Raw genomic sequence first — 18,130 nt, 5'->3', positions numbered from 1 at the left:
AAAAATATGTACAAACATTAGGAACACCTTCCTAATATTGAGTTGCACCCCCTTTGACCCACAGAACAGCCTCAATTTGTCTGGGCATGGACTGTACAAGGTTTGTTAAGCGTTCCACAGGGATGCTGGCCCATGTTGACTCCAATGCTTCCCATAGCTGTCAAGTTGGCTGGATGTCCTTTGGATGGTGGCCCATTCTTGATACACACGGGAAACTGTTGAGCGTGAAAAACCCAGCAGCATTGCAGTTCTTGACACTCAAACCGGTGCATCTGGGACCTTCTACCATACCCTGTTCAAAGTCACTAAACTATTTTGTCTTGCCCATTCACCCTCTGAATGGCACACACACAATCCATGTCTCAATTGTCTCAGGGCTTTAAAATCCTTATTTAATTCACCTGTCTCCTCTCCTTCATCTACACTGATTGAAGTGGATTTAACAAGTGACATCAATACGGGATCATAGCTTTCACCTTGATTCACTTAGTATATGTCATGGAAAGAGCAGGGGTTCTTAATGTTGTGTATACTCAGTGTAGCTTATCTTGATGTATCTTCCATGCTTTGGAAACATTTGTGACCAGCAACACTTATTTTCTAAATAAGCATTCCAGTTTCTCTTCATATCTAATTTCTGGTTTCAGTTGTTGCATTTTATCAAACACAGTTACTCTTACATTATCATGTAAATCAAAATGTAAATGTAAAATACAGTTCATTCTCAACCTGCCCTAAATCGCCCCTAGCTGCTCTTCAATTATTGCATTTAACCTGCTTACCTTAATTGCCAGAGGCAGTATCCCGGTTGTCAACGTGGCACACAGGGATCTTTTGGTTTCTTGTAAGGTGAGAGGTGACACAGGGTTCTGGATCCTAGCTGTTTTTAATCTGGTTATAATTTCTGAGTTTGAGCCAAATATCATATGATTATACTTTTGCTGACTGACAGCAATGATTAAACTTTGGCCACTAAATACTGTAAATATTGCATCTCTGGACAAGCTACCAGAACATCAGATTAACCAGCAGTGCAATGCCCCCCCCAACTGGGCTGTACCTTGCAGATTGGCTACCTCTAGTGAGAGAATGAGCGATCCCTCTTTCTTGGAGGCATCAGTGTAGAACTCTCCACTGGCTCTGTTCTGCTGCCGGATGATGTCCTCCACCAGAGAGAGCAGAGAGTTGATATCAGTTTGTTGTCCAGGCTTCATCTCTAACTCCAGGTGTGGAATGGGGCTCTTCATAGCCTTGGAGAGTGACTGAGCAATCTTCTTTATGTCCTGAGAGAATAACGTATTTACAGTTGAAGTTGGAAGTTCTCATACATTTAGGTTGGAGTCATTAAAACTGGTTTTTCAACCACTCCACAAATTTCTTGTTAACAAACTATAGTTTTGTCAAGTTGGTTAGGACATCTACTTTGTGCATGACACAAGCAATTTTTTCCAACAATTCACTGTATCGCAATTCCAGTGGGTCAGAAGTTTACATACACTAAATTGACTGTGCCTTCAAACAGCTTGGAAAATTCCAGAAAATGATGTCATGGCTTTAGAAGCTTCTGATAGGCTAATTGACATAATTTAAATCAATTGGAGGTGTACCTGTGGATGTATTTCAAGGCCTACCTTCAGTGCCTCTTTGCTTGACATGAGAAAATTAAAGAAATCAGCCAAGAACTCAGAAAACAATTGTAGACCTCCACAAGTCTGGTTCATCCATCGGAGCAATTTCCAAATGCCTGAAGGTACCATGTTCATCTGTACAAACAATAGTACGCAAGTATAAACACCATGGGACCACGTAGCCGTCGTACCGCTCAGGAAGGAGACGCGTTCTGTCTCCTAGAGATGAATGTACTTTGGTATGAAAAGTGCAAATCAATAACAGAACAGCAAAGGACCTTGTGAAGATGCTGGAGGAAAAAGGTACAAAAGTATCTATATCCACAGTAAAAATTAGGCCTATATCGACATAACCTGAAAGGCCGCTCAGCAAGGAAGAAGTCACTGCTCCAAAACCGCCATAAAAAAGCCAGACTACGGTTTGCAACTGCACGTGGGGACAAAGATCATACTTTTTGGAGGAATGTCCTCTGGTCTGAAGAAACAAAAATAGAACTGTTTGGACATAATGACCATTGTTATGTTTGGAGGAAAAGGGGGAGTTTTGTAAGCCAAAGAACACCATCCTAACCGTGAAGCACGGGGTGGTGCTTTGCTGCAGGAGGGACTGGTGCACTTCACAAAATAGATGGCATCATGAGGGTGGACAATTATGTGCATATATTAAAGCAACATCTCAAGACATGTCAGGAAGTTAAAGTTTGGTCGCAAATGACCCCAAGCATACTTCCAAAGTTGTGGCAAAATTTACTGACGACAAAGTCAAGGTATTGGAGTGGCCATCACAAAGCCCTGACCTCAATCCTATAGAACATTTGTGGGCAGAACTGAAAAAGCGTGTGCGAGCAAGGAGGCCTACAAACCTGACTCCGTTACACCAGCTCTGTCAGGTGGAATGGGACAAAATTCACCCAACTTATTGTGGGAAGCTTGTGGAAGGCTACCCAAAATGTTTGACCCAAGTTAAACAATTTCAAGGCAATGCTACCAAATACTAATTGAGTGTATGTAAACTTCTGACACACTGGGAATGTGATGAAATAAATACAATCTGAAATAAATCACTCTCTACTATTATTCTGACATTTCACATTCTTAAAATAAAGTGGTGATCCTAACTGACCTGACATGAATTTTTACTAGGATTAAATGTCAGGAATTGTGAAAAACTGAGTTGAAATGTATTTGGCTAAGGTGTATGGAAACTTCCAACTTTACCTACAGTGGCTTGCGGAAGTATTCACCCCCTTTGAGTTTTTCCTATTTTGTTGCCTGGAATTAAAATAGATTTTTTGGGGGGGTTTGTATCATTTGATTTGCACCACTTTGAAGATGCAAAATATGTTCTATTGTGAAACAAACAAGAAATAAGACAAAAAACAGAACTTGAGCTTGCATAACTATTCACCCCCCCAAAAGTCAATACTTTGTAGAGCCACCTTTTGCAGCAATTACAGCTGCAAGTCTCTTGAGGTATGTTTCTATAAGCTTGGCACATCTAGCCACTGGGATTTTTTTCCCATTCTTCAAGGCAAAACTGCTCCAGCTCCTTCAAGTTGGATTGGTTCCGCTGGTGTACAGCAATCTTTAAGTCATACCACAGACTCTCAATTGGATTGAGGACTGGGCTTTGACTAGGCCATTCCAAGACATTTAAATGTCTCCCCTTAAACCACTCGAGTGTTGTTTTAGCTGGAAGGTGCTGGAAGGTTATCCTGCTGGAAGGTGAACCTCCTTCCCAGTCTCAAATCTCTGGAAGACTGAAACAGGTTTCCCTCAATAATTTCCCTGTATTTAGCACCATCCATCATTCCTTCAATTCTGTCCAGTTTCCCAGTCCCTGCCGATGAAAAACATCCCCACAGTCCCCATGCTGCTTCACTGTGGGGATAGTTTCTCGGGGTGATGAGGTGTTGGGTTTGCGCCAGACATAGCGTTTTCCTCGATGGCCAAAAAGCTCAAATGTTAGTCTCATCTGACCAGAGTACCTTCTTCCATATGTTTTGGCGAACACGAAACGTATTAGTTAATTTTTTTCTTTAAGCAATGGCTTTTTTCTGGCCACTCTTCCGTAAAGCCCAGCGCTGAGGAGTGTACGGCTTAAAGTGGTCCTATGGACAGATTCTCCAATCTCCGCTGTGGAGCTTTGCAGCTCCTTCAGGGTTATCCTTGGTCTCTTTGTTGCCTCTCTGATTAATGCCCTCCTTGCTTGGTCCGTGAGTTTTGGTAGGCGGCCCTCTTTTGGCAGGTTTGTTGTGGTGCCATATTCTTTCCATTTTTTAATAATGGATTTAATGGTGCTTTGTGGGATGTTCAAAGTTTCTGATATTTTTTCATAACCCAATCCTGATATGCACTTCTCCACAACTTTGTCCCTGACCTGTTTGGAGAGCTCCTTGGTCTTCATGATGCTGCTTGGTGGTGCCCCTTGCTTAGTGGTGTTGCAGACTCTGGGGTCTTTCAGAACAGGTGTATATATACTGAGATTGTGTGACAGATCATGTGACACTTAGATTGCACACAGGTGGACTTTATATAACTAATTATGTTATGACTTCTGAAGGTAATTGGTTGCACCAGATCTTATTTAGGGGCTACATAGCGAAGGGGGTGAATACATTTGCACTCACCACTTTTCCGTCTGAATTTTTTTTGAATTTTTTTAAACAAGTAATTTTTTAAATTTCACTTTACCAATTTGCACTATTTTGTATATATCCATTCCATGAAATCCAAATAAAAATCGATTTAAATTACAGGTCGTAATGCAACAAAATAGGAAAAACGCCAAGGGGGATGAATACTTTTGCAAGGCACTGTACATGTACATATTACCTCAACTAACCGGTGCCCCCCGCATATGAACTCTGTACCGGTACCCGCCTGTATATAGTCTAGCTATTGTTATTTTACTGCTGCTCTTTAATTACTTGTTACTTTTATTTCTTATTCTTATACATATTTTTTTTAAACTGCATTGTTGATTAGGGGCTCGGAAGTAAGCATTTCACCGTAATAGCTAGACTACCTGTTGTATTGGGCGCATGTGACTAATACAATTTGATTGGATTTATTCTAAAATTGATTAAATAGTTTTTCCCCCCTCATGAATCTACACACACTACCCCATAATGACAAAGCCAAAACGGTTTATTTGCTCATTTATTTAAAATAAAACAACTTAAATATTACATTCATAAAAGTATTCAGATTCTTTACTTAGTACTTTGTTGAAGCACCTTTGGAAGCGATTACAGCCTAGCGTCTTCTTGGGTATGGCACTATAAGCTTGGCACCCTTGTATTTGTGGAGTTTCTCCCATTCTTCTCTGCAGATCCTCACAAGTTCTGTCAGGTTGGTGGGGAGCGTCACCTCACAGCTATTTTCAGGTCGGGTTCAAGTCTGGTCTCTGACTGGGCCACTCAAGGACATTCAGAGACTTGTCCCAAAGCCACTCCTGCGTTGTCTTGGCTGTGTGCTTAGGGTAGTTGTCCTGTTGGAAGGTGAACCTTCACCCCAGTCTGAGGCCCTGTGCGCTCCGGAGCAGGTTTTCATCACTCTGTTCTTTGCTCCATTCATCTTTCCCTCAATCCTGACTAGTCTCCCAGTCCCTGCCTCTAAAAACATCCCAACAGCATGATGCTGCCACCACCATGCTTCACCATAGGGATGGTGCCAGGTGCTTGGCATTCAGGCCAAAGAGTTCAATCTTGGTTTCATCAGACCAGAAAATCTTGTTTGTCATGGTCTGAGAGTCCTTTAGATGCCTTTTGGCAAACTCCAAGCGGGCTGTCATGTGCCTTTTACTGAGGAGTGGCTTCCGTCTGGCCAATGTACCATAAAGGCCTGATGGGTGAAGTGCTGCAGAGATGGTTGTCCTTCTGGAAGGTTCTCCCATCTCCACAGAGTAATTCTGGAGCTCTGTCAGAGTGACCATAGGGCTCTTGGTCCCCACCCTGACCAAGGACCTTCTCCCCCGATTGCTCAGTTTGGCCGTGCGGACAGCTCTAAGAAGAGTCCTAGTGGTTCCAAACTTCTTCCATTTAAAATGATGGAGGACACTGTGTTCTTGGGGACCTTCAATGCTGCAGAAATGTTTTGGAACCCTTCCCTAGATCTGTGCCTCGACACGATCCTGTCTCGGAGCTTTAAGACAATTCCTTTGACCTCATGGCTTGGTTTTTGCTCTGACATGCACTGTCAACTGTGGGACCTTATATAGGCAGGTGTGTGCCTTTACAAATCATGTCAAATCAATTGAATTTACCACAGGTGGACTCCAATCAAGTTGTAGAAACATCTCAAGGATGATCAATGGAAACAGGATGCACCTGAGCTCAATTTTGAGTCTCATAGCAAAGGGTCTGAATACTTATGTAAATAAGGTCTGTTTTGTTTTTGTTTTTTATACATTTGAGGGAAAAAAACAGATTTCACTCTGTCATTATGGGGTATGATGAGGATTTGTATTTATTTAGTCCATTTTAGAATAAGGCTGTAACGTAACAAAATATATGGAAAAAGGAAAAGAATACTTTCCGAATGCACTGTATTAACAGCTTTGCTACTGTGGCGATGCAAACTGGGGGTGACTCTTGATCACAAATTCTGTTAAATATCAAATTGTTTACTTCTTTTACCTTTATGACAGTGTCTGGTGTGAGTTCTCTCTCCCTCTGTGGGGACGGAGGCTGTGAAGGAGTCACTCTGCCAGTCTTCCCCTGCTTGGATACCTCTGCCTTGGGCTTTCCAGGCTTCGTCTCTCGGGGGCGGGTGTTTCTGAAGATACTCACAATGAGGAGATTAATTGGAAACATTATGATTGAACTCTGAACGCCGATCATCACCTGCTGCCAGGTGAACTCGATATGACCTACAGGAGAGAGAGCGAGAAAATGTTAATGTTCTGAAAACATGTTGTTATTTCCATACAGCACCAATACTGTGCAGGCATCCATACCCAGGTCCATGGTCTGCTCAGAGGGGTCGGTAGGGATGCCCCAGAACATGATGCTGGTCAGCATGGTACACAGCAGCAGAGAGAAACAGCAGGAGACTCGCTGGACACATGTGAAGGTGCTCGTTGGAGGCCGGCTAATCACAGAAAACCAGATGTGGCCATCACGGAAATCCTTTGCCGTTTTCATGAAGAACAGATTACTGCAGAATATACAATGTAAGAAGATTTAGTTACATGATGGACAATTGTCCTGGGATATATATATTGCCATACCAAGGTGCATCCATGCTTTACCTCACCTGAATTTCTTCAAATCTATGTCAGAGGCAACAGGGAAGACTTTATCAAGGATGCACTCGCCCATATCTATGGCCAGCCATGAGTTACACAGGAAGTGCCACTTCTGTCCAGTTTCTAGATCCTGCACCGTCACTTTGTTTATATACCTGCATGAAAACCGTTATTGTCAACTACATTTACAATTTCAAACGTCAGCTTTAATTAACGTAAAATCCATCTGTCCCTCTACTACTGTGAGACATCCTCCCCGTCCACTCTCCTACCAGGCAGGGTGCCCCCCTGAGTTGTCGTGCCACAGCCTGATGCTTTGCAGCTCCCCCAGAGAGAAGGGTGTGGTCAACAGGAACGTATCCACTGCCCCCCTCTCAAACACAGGCTTGTCAGGGTCAGCGAGGTGGTGTGGCTCACTCTCTCCCTCCGTGCCCAGCAGAGTCACAGTAACCTGCAGCAGCAACACAGGGTCAGGGTGACTGAGTGTGGTTTTATCAGAGAACAGAATATGATGTCCTGCAGCTGTGGAAACTGTTGGTACTGACCTGAGAGGAGGTGGAAGCACCACGCCGATGCCCAGTGCTGATATTCAGCATGTAACGGTATTCAGCCAAGGGGTCATTATCTTCCAACAATGTTACCTTCACCTACAAGAAGTAACACTTGAAGATGAAACTATGCATCAACAGCAAACCAACAGGATGATGCATTCTCAAACTGGTAAATCTAAGCACTGGAAATCTGCTGATTGGGTCACCAGAGTAGCATGTTCTCAAGGTGTCTGTATAGTCTGGACAAAAATTGTCTAGAAAATGGCGGTAGCGATTGTTCAAGGCAGACCTTGGCTATGTCCTTGATGTCCTTCCTGCGTGCCCACACGACCACCAAGAGATAAGCAATGAAGATGGCACCAACAAAGCACACCACCACAGGGTTGTCTGAGAAGGTGGCAAAGAGCTCAGTGGTACGGGACACATCCACAAGGTTGGGCATGATGAAGAAAGAGCTCCCGAAGAAGGTCAAATGGTTACATAAGCATTGAGTGACCAATGACGTGGTTAAAGGACCAACCTAAGGAGACCACAGTCAGTTTATGCATTTGATATTGGCAGTGCCTGGTTGCAGTGATGTGCCAATATTTTATTATAAGGTGTTGTGTAGTACTTGTTTCACTCACCCTGCAGCCATCTTCACTCCAGGTGGATAAGGTTTCATTCCAATACTTGCACTGAGCAGCAATGGAGGTGACAGTCATAGTGGCATTGACAGATTTAACCCCTGCTTCTACAATGGGCCTCACCACAAGGTAATGCACCCCAACTTTTCCTGTCAAATCATTGGGACCCAGGACCCAGGTGTATCTCTCTGTACCCAAAATAAACACAACACAATCACATTTATGTTTCTAAACACTCAGTGTTGTTGGTTCATTATGCTTCACAATAGTTCTATGTCTGCCATTTACAAGAAGTCAGTTCAGGAGGTTGATCACCTTGTGAATTGCCTTGATGAGGCATCTGCGTCTTGGCTACATATTGCTTGTCCTTTGGGTAGTCTTTATACCCCAGCAACAGTACAAATGGTATGTCCTCTGAGGGCTCCATCTTTAGCACCAGTGTTATGTCTGGTGAAGGGACGTCAATCATCAGTGTGCTGTAGTTTCCCAGTTCAAGGATTGTGCTGTTTACCTGCCCGCCTTCAAGTCTCGGCAAGAGGATCTGAGAATCATAGAAGATGTTGTAATATATACAACTGTAATCATAATTCTGTCTACTTGATCATATAGTCTTTAAAGTATATGTCTTGGACATTATCTTAGAAGATATACTGTACATCTTGGACATCAAGGGCTCTCAAGAGAAAAGCCCCACTAAAATTGGTACACGTTTGCAGGGTTCTGACCTCAATTTCCTCAGACAGGTTCTCCACAGGGATGGCTGATCCATCCTGTCTGGTGAGTGTCACAGACGCCATGGCACCACTGATGTTACCCCCCTCACTCCAAGAATAAGGGTTCTTCTCAAAACTCAGCATCTGTAAAAAATAAGGAAATTATGAGACAAGAGAATGAGGGTTAAAACCGTCCACAATATACTAATAGACAATTACTACATGAACAATTAACCAAATGAAAACCTCCCTAATGCTTGACACACAAAAAAAACACTTTCACTGCCGTATTCACTTCTGTGATAAATCCCTCACTAACCTCCACACATTCACTCACAGACATTCACACTTACTCGCACATCCACTGGTTCCTCTGGAGAAAGGACATCAGCACCCAGGGGAGGGAAGGAAAAGCTTGCAGAGGAGCTATCTGGGATGTTTATAGACTGCATCTGAATGCTATTTGGAGACATCCTAAGAGAAGAGAGTGTATAATATACTGTAACTCAAAATTGAGGCAACTTAACAGGAGCATTTTGTATTTGAGATATTGTATTGTAAATACAAATGACATATTTCAAGTTACATTTATGTGACAGGCCTTGCATTTTTTATAGTAATGTTTCCACTCCAACGCTCTGTCTCTTACCTGTTAGCATACACACTGATCTCAGGGCTCTTGATAATGGCAGGCTCCTGGCCAACCTTTTTACCATTTAACAGTGCACTCTGCACATTGTCCATACTGTTCAGGAGAGTCTTTGAGACCTTTCTCTGTGAAAGACAAACATAATGCAGTAGTCCTGAAAAGGGCTGAAAAGTAACCATAATTCATAACTCTCATCAGGGAACTCAGTGAAGCTATATACAGTTGAAGTCGGAAGTTTACATCCACCTTAGGCAAATACTTTTAAACTCAGTTTTTTACAATTCCTGACATTTAATCCTAGTAAGAATGCCCTGTTTCAGGTCAATTAGTATCACCACTTTATTTTAAGAATGTGAAATGTCAGAATAATAGTAGAGACAATTATTTATTTCAACTTTTATTTATTTAATCACATTCCCAGTAGGTCAGAAGTTTACATACACTCGATTAGTATTTGGTGGCATTGCCTTTAAATTGTTTAACTTGAGTCAAACGTTTTGGGTAGCCTTCCACAAGCTTCCCACAATAAGTTGGGTGAATTTTGACCCATTACTCCTGACAGAGCTGGTGTAACTGAATCAGGTTTGTAGGCCTCCTTGCTCACACTCGCTTTTTCAGTTCTGCCCACAAATGTTCTATAGGATTGAGGTCAGGGCTTTGTTATGGCCATTCTAATACCTTGACTTTGTTGTCCTTTTTTGCCACAACTTTGGAAGTATGCTTGGGGTCATTGTCCATTTGGAAGACCCATTTGCGACCAAGATTTAACTTCCTGACTGATGTCTTGAGATGTTGCATCAATATATACACATCATTTTCCTTCCTCATCACGCCATCTATTTTGTGAAGTGCACCAGTCCCTCCTGCAGCAAAGCACCCCCACACCATGATGCAGCCACCCCCGTGCTTCACGGTTGGGATGGTGTTCTTCGGCTTGCAAGCCTCCCCCTTTTCCCTCCAAACATGACGATAGTTGTTATGGCCAAAAAGTTATATTTTTGTTTCATCAGACCAGAGGACATTTCTCCAGAAAGTACGACCTTTGTCCCCATGTGCAGTTGCAAACCGTAGTCTGGCTTTTTTATGGCGGTTTTGGAGCAGTGGCTTCTTCCTTGCTGAATGGCCTTTCAGGTTATGTCGATATAGGACTTGTTTTACTGTGGATATAGAAAGTTTTGTACCCGTTTCCTTCAGCATCTTCACAAGGTCCTTTGCTGTTGTTCTGGGATTGATTTGCACTTTTTGCACCAAAGTACGTTCATCTCTAGGAGACAGAACGTGTCTCCTTCCTGAGCGGTATGACGGCTGCGTGGTCCCATGGTGTTTATACTTGCATACTATTGTTTGTACAGATGAATGTGGTACCTTCTGGTGTTTGGAAATTGCTCCCAAGGATGAACCAGACTTGTGGAGGTCTACATTTCTTTTTCTGAGGTCTTGGCTGATTTCTTTTGATTTTCCCATGATGTCAAGCAAAGAGGCACTTAGTTTGAAGGTAGGCCTTGAAATACATCCACAGGTACACTTCCAATTGACTCAAATGATGTCAACTAACCTATCAGAAGCTTCTAAAGCCATGACATCATTTTCTGGAATTTTCCAAGCTGTTTAATGGCACAATCAACTTAGTGTATGTAAACTTCAGACCCACTGGAATTGTGATACAGTGAATTAATCAGCCTGTAAACATTTGTTTTAAACATTACTTGTGTCATGCACAAAGTAGATGTCCTAACCGACTTGCCAAAACTATAGTTTGTATAGTTTATAGCTAATACCCTGATGAAGACCGCTTGTCTGTCGAAACGTTGTACATAAATATTTTTGCATCTGAGCTCCTAGTGTGCGGCTCTCCTTAATTTATTTAAGTGTTCCACTCCGCTAGCCAGCACCTCATCTAAATAGGTGTGCATTTATTTTGCCTCTGGAAACATTACTTGTGTCATGCACAAAGTAGATGTCCTAACCGACTTGCCAAAACTATAGTTTGTTAACAAGAAATTTGTAGAGTGGTTGAAAAACAAGTTTTAATGATTCCAACCTAAGTGTATGTAAACCTCCGCCTTCAACTGTATATCACCTGTGTGCTTGCATTTGAAGAGACTCCCAGGATATTGCTGGCTGCCTCTACAATTGGTGTAGCTGCCTGCACCATCTCTTGTCCACCATGCTCACTGACATTCATATAGAGGAGGGAAGAGCTGAGCTCTGCCACCAGGGAGCTAGCTTCTAGCTGGAAAAGATCCACAGCATAACATAGACCATTGGGAACTAAATCTCTGCTCTCTTTCAGCAATACATGTTTGGAAAAGATTATGTTGCCTTGCTCTCATATCCAATTGTACCTGAGCAGCGGAATTGACCTCTTCCCTCCTCTTGGTGATCCCTGCCACTGCTCTGGCCGTCAGCTGCACTTCCTGAGGAGTGTTGTTGGGGACATTCTTCAGCACTGCAGTCATGGTGCTCAGCATCTGTTCTCGCAGCTGGAACATCAATCAGAACACCTCACAAACATCCATCTAAAGAGACACTTCCTTTTGTCTTGAACTTCATACTCATTTATCATAACTCTTTTAGTTTAGTGTAATGTCTTACGTTCAACAATACACAGAGTCCCTAGACCAGGGATGGCCAACTTTGATGGGGGTGAGGGGAAACAAAAAATGTGAACTCATCATGACGAGCTGCAGTGGCTCGCAGGTCTGCGAGACTTGGCCTTGTACCTCGTGGGCCAATTTATTTGACTGATCCCCGTCTTAGCAGCCAGGGGCCCTAAGTGACCGCTTATGCCTGGAGCCAACCATGATGAGTATATGTACATGATATAAACTGCTCATTATTAGTCTATAAAGGCTATAAACTATTATAATTATTGGTGCTTCGTTTTTGGAAATTGATCCATGAGACTACAAAAGCGGGTCGTGGGTTGCCAATCCCTGGCGTAGACATTCCTGGCAGCAAAGCCCATGCTCCCTATGACCTTAGAATATTATCCCGTTCTCACCTCCTCCCTGGCACCTTTCTGATCCTCACTGGAGCCCTTGTTCAGAATGTCAGACACAGACTTGAACATCTGTCCTAGGGTCTCCCCAGTGAGCAACCCCTGCTGCTCTAGCTGAGCGACAGTGTTCTCAACCACAGACTGCAGATTCTCCACTGAGGAACTGGAGTTGGCTGGCCACACCTTGGTGGACAACAATCAAATGTGAGCTCCAGATACTACATTATATATGTGAGCTCTATGGAGCAGAAAGGCAGGACAGTTACCATGCATTAAATCATTAAGTGAATGATAGGATTTTTACTTGATGACAAACCTCAGTGGAGATCGTGGCATTGGTTTTTCTATCCCCATTTGTTAGAGTAACCACCACAGACAGACTGTAGTTGTAACTTTTGTTCCCGAGAGGTAGGAAGATTGACTTTACTTCATTTCCATAACTGCAGCGCAAATGTTTATCTGAAATATAAATAAATATTATATAATGTGTTTTCATACAGTGGATGAAGCTTCATCTGTATACAGGGAACTGAATTTTTTTATTTTGATTTACTGTCCTACTATTCAACATCTTTGATAGGGGAAAGTCTCTTGAAATAGACTACATTGTCGACAGATTTCTGACAACTCACCTTTGTCAGTTTTGAAACAATATTGGCATTTGCCTGTGGAGCAGGAGGTTGTTGCACAGGTGATATTGAAAGCATCTAGAACTGTGCCTGACTGAGGGGAAATTATACAGGAAGGGAGGCTGGTGATGGTAGTTGGGGCTGTTCTTTCAGGTACAGTTACAGATACAGTAGTAGTTGCCGCTATGGTGGTAGCAGCCAGTAGGGCAGTAGCTACCAGTGGGATGGTAGCAACAGGTATTGTAGTAGCAGCTGGACGAGTAGTAACAGCCGGTAAGATGGTGGTAGCAGCCGGTAAGGTAGTAGCAGGCGGTATGTTAGTGGCAACAGGTGCAAGTGTTGCAACACCTGGTATCTGAATGGTGTACTTGACAACGCCAGATGTCGTCTTACCTACAACAAAAAGTTGAATAGGTTACATTAATGTAAATAAATGCATTCTGTAAATGTTGGTCTGGCTGTACACTATTTACTCTAAATATCCATGATCAAATGATACACTACCTAAAATATAACACATTGGAACACTTGATTCATTTTATGGCCCACATTACAATGGCTAATTTGACATTCTGATGTCAGGTTCAACATAAGTGATGCTCATCCTACTATTATCTGTAACTAAAGCATTTGTAACAACACATACTCTAAAATCAATGAATACCTACCATACGCTATCACATTGAGATTCAGAGATCTGGACTGGGCATTTTTCAGATTGTCACTTGTCACCATGTATTCATTGCCACCATCTATTCTGTGTAGCAGTGGTCTTTGCTTTGCTTTTTTGTAGCAGTGTTTGAGGTCTCCCTAGAAGAAATTAGCTCCAAATGAAATCTGTTTCCTTCATAGACACTGTCGTTGTACAGAATGACTACAGCTTTTGTACAATCCAGCTGCGCATGCGTTCATTTCAGGTTACTTATTTTGCTCATGTGACAAATTACAAATGAATGTATGTTTGTGTGTATGTGTGTTCAAACACCTGTGTGTTTGTGTGCATGTCGGAGGGGTTGGTTAACAGCAGACATATTTCTGTCTGGAGTAATAAAGTATATCTAATCTTAAATTAGACAACATAAATTCTATCTATTCATGCACTGAAACCACTATTCATAAATATGCTTGTGTGCACAATAGAGGAGTCTCACACTTACTGTCAAAGGTCTTGTGTCCTCAACATGCCAAACTACTGTTGGGCAACTCATTGCGGTGGTACACTCCAATTTGAGGGTTACATCGTTGTTTATGTTCACTGGGTTACAATTAGAACAACTAAAAGAACAAAGGTTAACTTTTATCATACAATAGATCTTCTGGGACATAGATTACTGTAACTTTGAATTTGATTCAAATCAGCCATTTAGCTTCTTCGTTTGATAATGCAAACCTCTCCTAACAAACAAAATGTCACTCGGGACTATACATCTGTCTAATGAGCCATTCCCTCCCTCGTTTTACCTTATGGTAACATCGGTGAATTCTGGCGGAGTGACAGTGATGCATTTCTCTGCTTTAGCCACTTCAGCCCCATTTTTCTTCTGCACAGTAAAACTGTATATATAAAAAATAAATGGGTCTGGAAGACAGGCTGCTATAATCACATGAGTCTCCTGGTTTGTTTTGTCTCTGCATTTACATTGTTCATCTGTTGGAATAAATGGGGAACATGGTTTGAGTATAACATCTGTGCTGAAAGGACATTAAAGGTCCTACACAATCTATACGGTCACCCGGAAACCAGAGAAATACCGCCGTTGTTACTTAGTGAGTTTAGAAGAACAATTCTATTCATAGAAAGATTGTGCCTGAACTGAAAAGTAAAATCTTCGGATTTCAGATTTATAACTATTACAGGCCTTGAAGATAAGACTTGAACAAGTGGGCCACGTAAAAGTCTTGACAGACTTTGTTACTGTAGCCTACTAATGAGTTGAACTGAGAGGTGAGTGTTCTCAGCTCTGGTACTTACTGCATTCCCATTCAAGTAGTATTCCAGGTTCACTGATTCCGAGTACTCCACTCAAGCCAGTTAACCCAAGTGTGACACTTTGAGTGAAGTCAGATGGACTTTCTGGATCAGAAGTGATTTCCACATTAGCCCGGGGAAGCCTTTTATGCTCCTCTGTCTGAAAGTCTGATTTATTGTAACAAACTGCTGCTGTGTTCCCCACATCCACGTCCATGTGTGAGAAGACATTCCAGGCCCTGACTTTCACTTGCAAATCTCCTGTAACAAAACAACTGATATAAATTAACAAGGAAACGTGTAATCTTTTCCTATCTTCTGTCATTGTTTCTGATTGTATTTGGGTAGGTACCTTGGATAGTGGTTGAGATATTGTAAACCTGCATGCTTCTGTTTTGCATGTCTCTGGTCTCGGAGATGCTGTCGTTGGCTCCAGACACCTGGAAGAGAAGCTTCACCGGGGACCCCCGGTCCAGGGAGACACTAACGTAGAGGTCTGAGTCTGGACACTCTCCCTCCTCAGCCATCACTGATCCCTGCAGGCCCTCCACAGGCTCCAGCAGACACACCTGCAGCTCAGTGGACACGCCCAAGACCGAGACCCCGTTAGAGGCATGCAGGGTCAGCTGGTGGCAGCCAGAGCCCAGTTGTTGCTCCACCTCTGGTCCCATTGTGATGTTGTGGGGGACGATTCCTCTGACTGCTGATGAATTGGCCACCAACATCTCACCACGGTGGACTTTGTAGGTCACATTCGTACCTGTAGATAGCAAAGTTGTCTCATTCTAGCAAGATTTGTACTCTCGGAAATGTAAGACCAAATGCTTTTATTTCTGCTCATGTTGGTTTTACTTACCAGATTCTACTTCAACCTGGATTTGAAGGGGACTACCATACAGGGCCTTGCAGTTTGCTCCATCTGTTGATTGGTTCATGCTATAGCACTTAATGACGCCAAACTCCCCGATGGGCTCCTGAATGGTGATTGCTTTCTGAGCTGTCACATGCCACTCACTGGTGGTACACTCCACCCCAACTATGAAGACACCCGGACGGGTGTATTTATGAACCACACTGCTCTCCAACCTGTGAGAGGGTAAATTCCATTAATTGTGAATGAATTAGGGACTTTTTGGCTTTGATGTTGTGTGATATACATTACTCAGTTACTCACTCTTCTGGACTATAAGGATCAATGTTGTGCCCATCTCCAGCACTTAGAGTGCAGGTCAGGTTGCCCTGGAAGGGATGGAGAAGCCACTTCACTGTTATGGAGACATTGTCAAAGACGGCAGCCAACTTGCTCATTAATAAGTGGAGACCTGTGGACCACAGACATGGCTAGGTTAGATTGTGTGTGCTAGCCGCCACTCATAATGTGTTGAAATACAACATTAGAGAAAACGTAAATTGAGCACTTCACTAGCTGAAAACATATTTGAGTATTTAAATGGAATGTAGAAGGGAGGGAATGAGAGACAGTAACAGGGTAGAATGTTCTGACCATCTTTGCAGTTGTATTCCACAGACAGGTAGCTTCCAAGCCCTGGGCATGGTTCACCAAAAGAGGCCACATCTGCCATGGCTTGGCACGCCTGCAGCCCATGGCAGTCTCCTGGAAATAATGTACATTAAATAGAGATATGAGAGGTGAAGAAATAGAAGTGTTTTCCACCATAATTGTCATCAGAATCATCATTAAGATCATCATCCACATTATCATTATAATAGACTTATCCAAGTGCTCTGAAAATATAAATTGTGTGCACACTGTTCAGAGGAAGGATTATTATCACAATGCCTATTCTATTTGTCATTCATACATGAAGCACTAACTTAAGCAATGGCTTAAACCTGCGGTCCGTATTTAGTGCAGTACATTTAGATTTCATTGACAGTATTACAACCATTTAAAACTGGTACATTTTGTGGCTTTACTTTCAGTCTTGACATTGTACCAGCATATGTACCTCTATTATGGTTTTTGTTAAGACACAAATACATATTTTTTTGGTGCTTTGTGCAATTAAGTGTTATTGCAGCCTCAGTGCATCTGGTGCCGTTGTTGAAGCTGTGTGTGTTTTACACTATTTACAGTTCTGCTCTATGCTTTGCAAATGCAAACATGTTCTAATAGCTCAATGTTTAAATATTGTTCATCATGTAGTTGTTTGGTAATAGCATCCTGCTAAAGTGAAACTAAGTTGAATTGCTGCCTCTATTGAATTGCTGGGCCCTTTATTGAATCTGTGTTTGTTTTACAATATTTAATAATTTTGCACGCCCAATTTTTCAGTTTTTGATTTGTTAAAAAAGTTTGAAATATCCAATAAATGTCGTTCCACTTCATGATTGTGTCCCACTTGTTGTTGATTCTTCACAAAAAAATACAGTTTTATATCTTTATGTTTGAAGCCTGAAATGTGGCAAAAGGTCGCAAAGTTCAAGGGGGCCGAATACTTTCGCAAGGCACTGTATATACAGTGGGGAGAACAAGTATTTGATACACTGCCGATTTTGCAGGTTTTCCTACTTACAAAGCATGTAGAGGTCTGTAATTTTTGTCATAGGTACACTTCAACTGTGAGAGACAGAATCTAAAACAAAAATCCAGAGAATCACATTGTATGATTTTTAAGTAATTAATTTGCATTTTATTGCATGACATGCATGACAACCCGTAAGAATTCCGTCTCTCACAGACCTGTTAGTTTTTCTTTAAGAAGCCCTCTTGTTCTCCACTCATTACCTGTATTAACTGCACCTGTATAAAAGACACCTGTCCACACACTCAATCAAACAGACTCCAACCTCTCCACAATGGCCAAGACTAGAGAGCTGTGTAAGGACATCAGGGATAAAATTGTAGACCTGCACAAGGCTGGGATGGGCTACAGGACAATAGACAAGCAGCTTGGTGAGAAGACAACAACTGTTGGCGCAATTATTAGAAAATGGAAGAAGTTCAAGATGAAGGTCAATCACCCTCGGTCTGGGGCTCCATGCAAGATCTCACCTCGTGGGGCATCAATGATCATGAGGAAGGTGAGGGATCAGCCCAGAACTACATGGCAGGACCTGGTCAATGACCTGAAGAGAGCTGGGACCACAGT

At 42.4% G+C, this 18,130-nt stretch overlaps 1 protein-coding gene across 1 annotated transcript in view; it reads right to left on the bottom strand.

Moving 5' to 3' along the window:
* The window catches only part of LOC112249571 (polycystic kidney disease protein 1-like 2), a 28,008-nt gene that overhangs the window by 4,563 nt on the left and 5,315 nt on the right, over nucleotides 1-18,130 (bottom strand). Inside the window, exons 4-23 of the mRNA XM_024419370.2 lie at nucleotides 16,522-16,632; nucleotides 16,192-16,339; nucleotides 15,874-16,103; nucleotides 15,370-15,777; nucleotides 15,205-15,278; nucleotides 12,423-12,602; nucleotides 11,764-11,901; nucleotides 11,499-11,651; nucleotides 9,419-9,543; nucleotides 9,123-9,243; nucleotides 8,782-8,913; nucleotides 8,372-8,597; nucleotides 8,057-8,244; nucleotides 7,720-7,950; nucleotides 7,425-7,526; nucleotides 7,152-7,330; nucleotides 6,888-7,034; nucleotides 6,589-6,788; nucleotides 6,269-6,501; nucleotides 1,061-1,283 (exon numbers count right to left, since the gene is read on the bottom strand). Of these exons, the coding sequence (XP_024275138.1) occupies nucleotides 1,061-1,283; nucleotides 6,269-6,501; nucleotides 6,589-6,788; nucleotides 6,888-7,034; nucleotides 7,152-7,330; nucleotides 7,425-7,526; nucleotides 7,720-7,950; nucleotides 8,057-8,244; nucleotides 8,372-8,597; nucleotides 8,782-8,913; nucleotides 9,123-9,243; nucleotides 9,419-9,543; nucleotides 11,499-11,651; nucleotides 11,764-11,901; nucleotides 12,423-12,602; nucleotides 15,205-15,278; nucleotides 15,370-15,777; nucleotides 15,874-16,103; nucleotides 16,192-16,339; nucleotides 16,522-16,632 (3,549 nt within the window). The remainder of the gene's footprint in view (nucleotides 1-1,060; nucleotides 1,284-6,268; nucleotides 6,502-6,588; nucleotides 6,789-6,887; nucleotides 7,035-7,151; nucleotides 7,331-7,424; nucleotides 7,527-7,719; nucleotides 7,951-8,056; nucleotides 8,245-8,371; nucleotides 8,598-8,781; nucleotides 8,914-9,122; nucleotides 9,244-9,418; nucleotides 9,544-11,498; nucleotides 11,652-11,763; nucleotides 11,902-12,422; nucleotides 12,603-15,204; nucleotides 15,279-15,369; nucleotides 15,778-15,873; nucleotides 16,104-16,191; nucleotides 16,340-16,521; nucleotides 16,633-18,130) is intronic.

This window comes from Oncorhynchus tshawytscha, linkage group LG04, assembly GCF_018296145.1.
Source record: "Oncorhynchus tshawytscha isolate Ot180627B linkage group LG04, Otsh_v2.0, whole genome shotgun sequence".
In the NCBI taxonomy this organism is placed as follows: Eukaryota; Metazoa; Chordata; class Actinopteri; order Salmoniformes; family Salmonidae; genus Oncorhynchus; species Oncorhynchus tshawytscha.
Note: the sequence above shows the minus strand (reverse complement) of the source record. Positions and strands in the feature narration are given on the sequence as shown.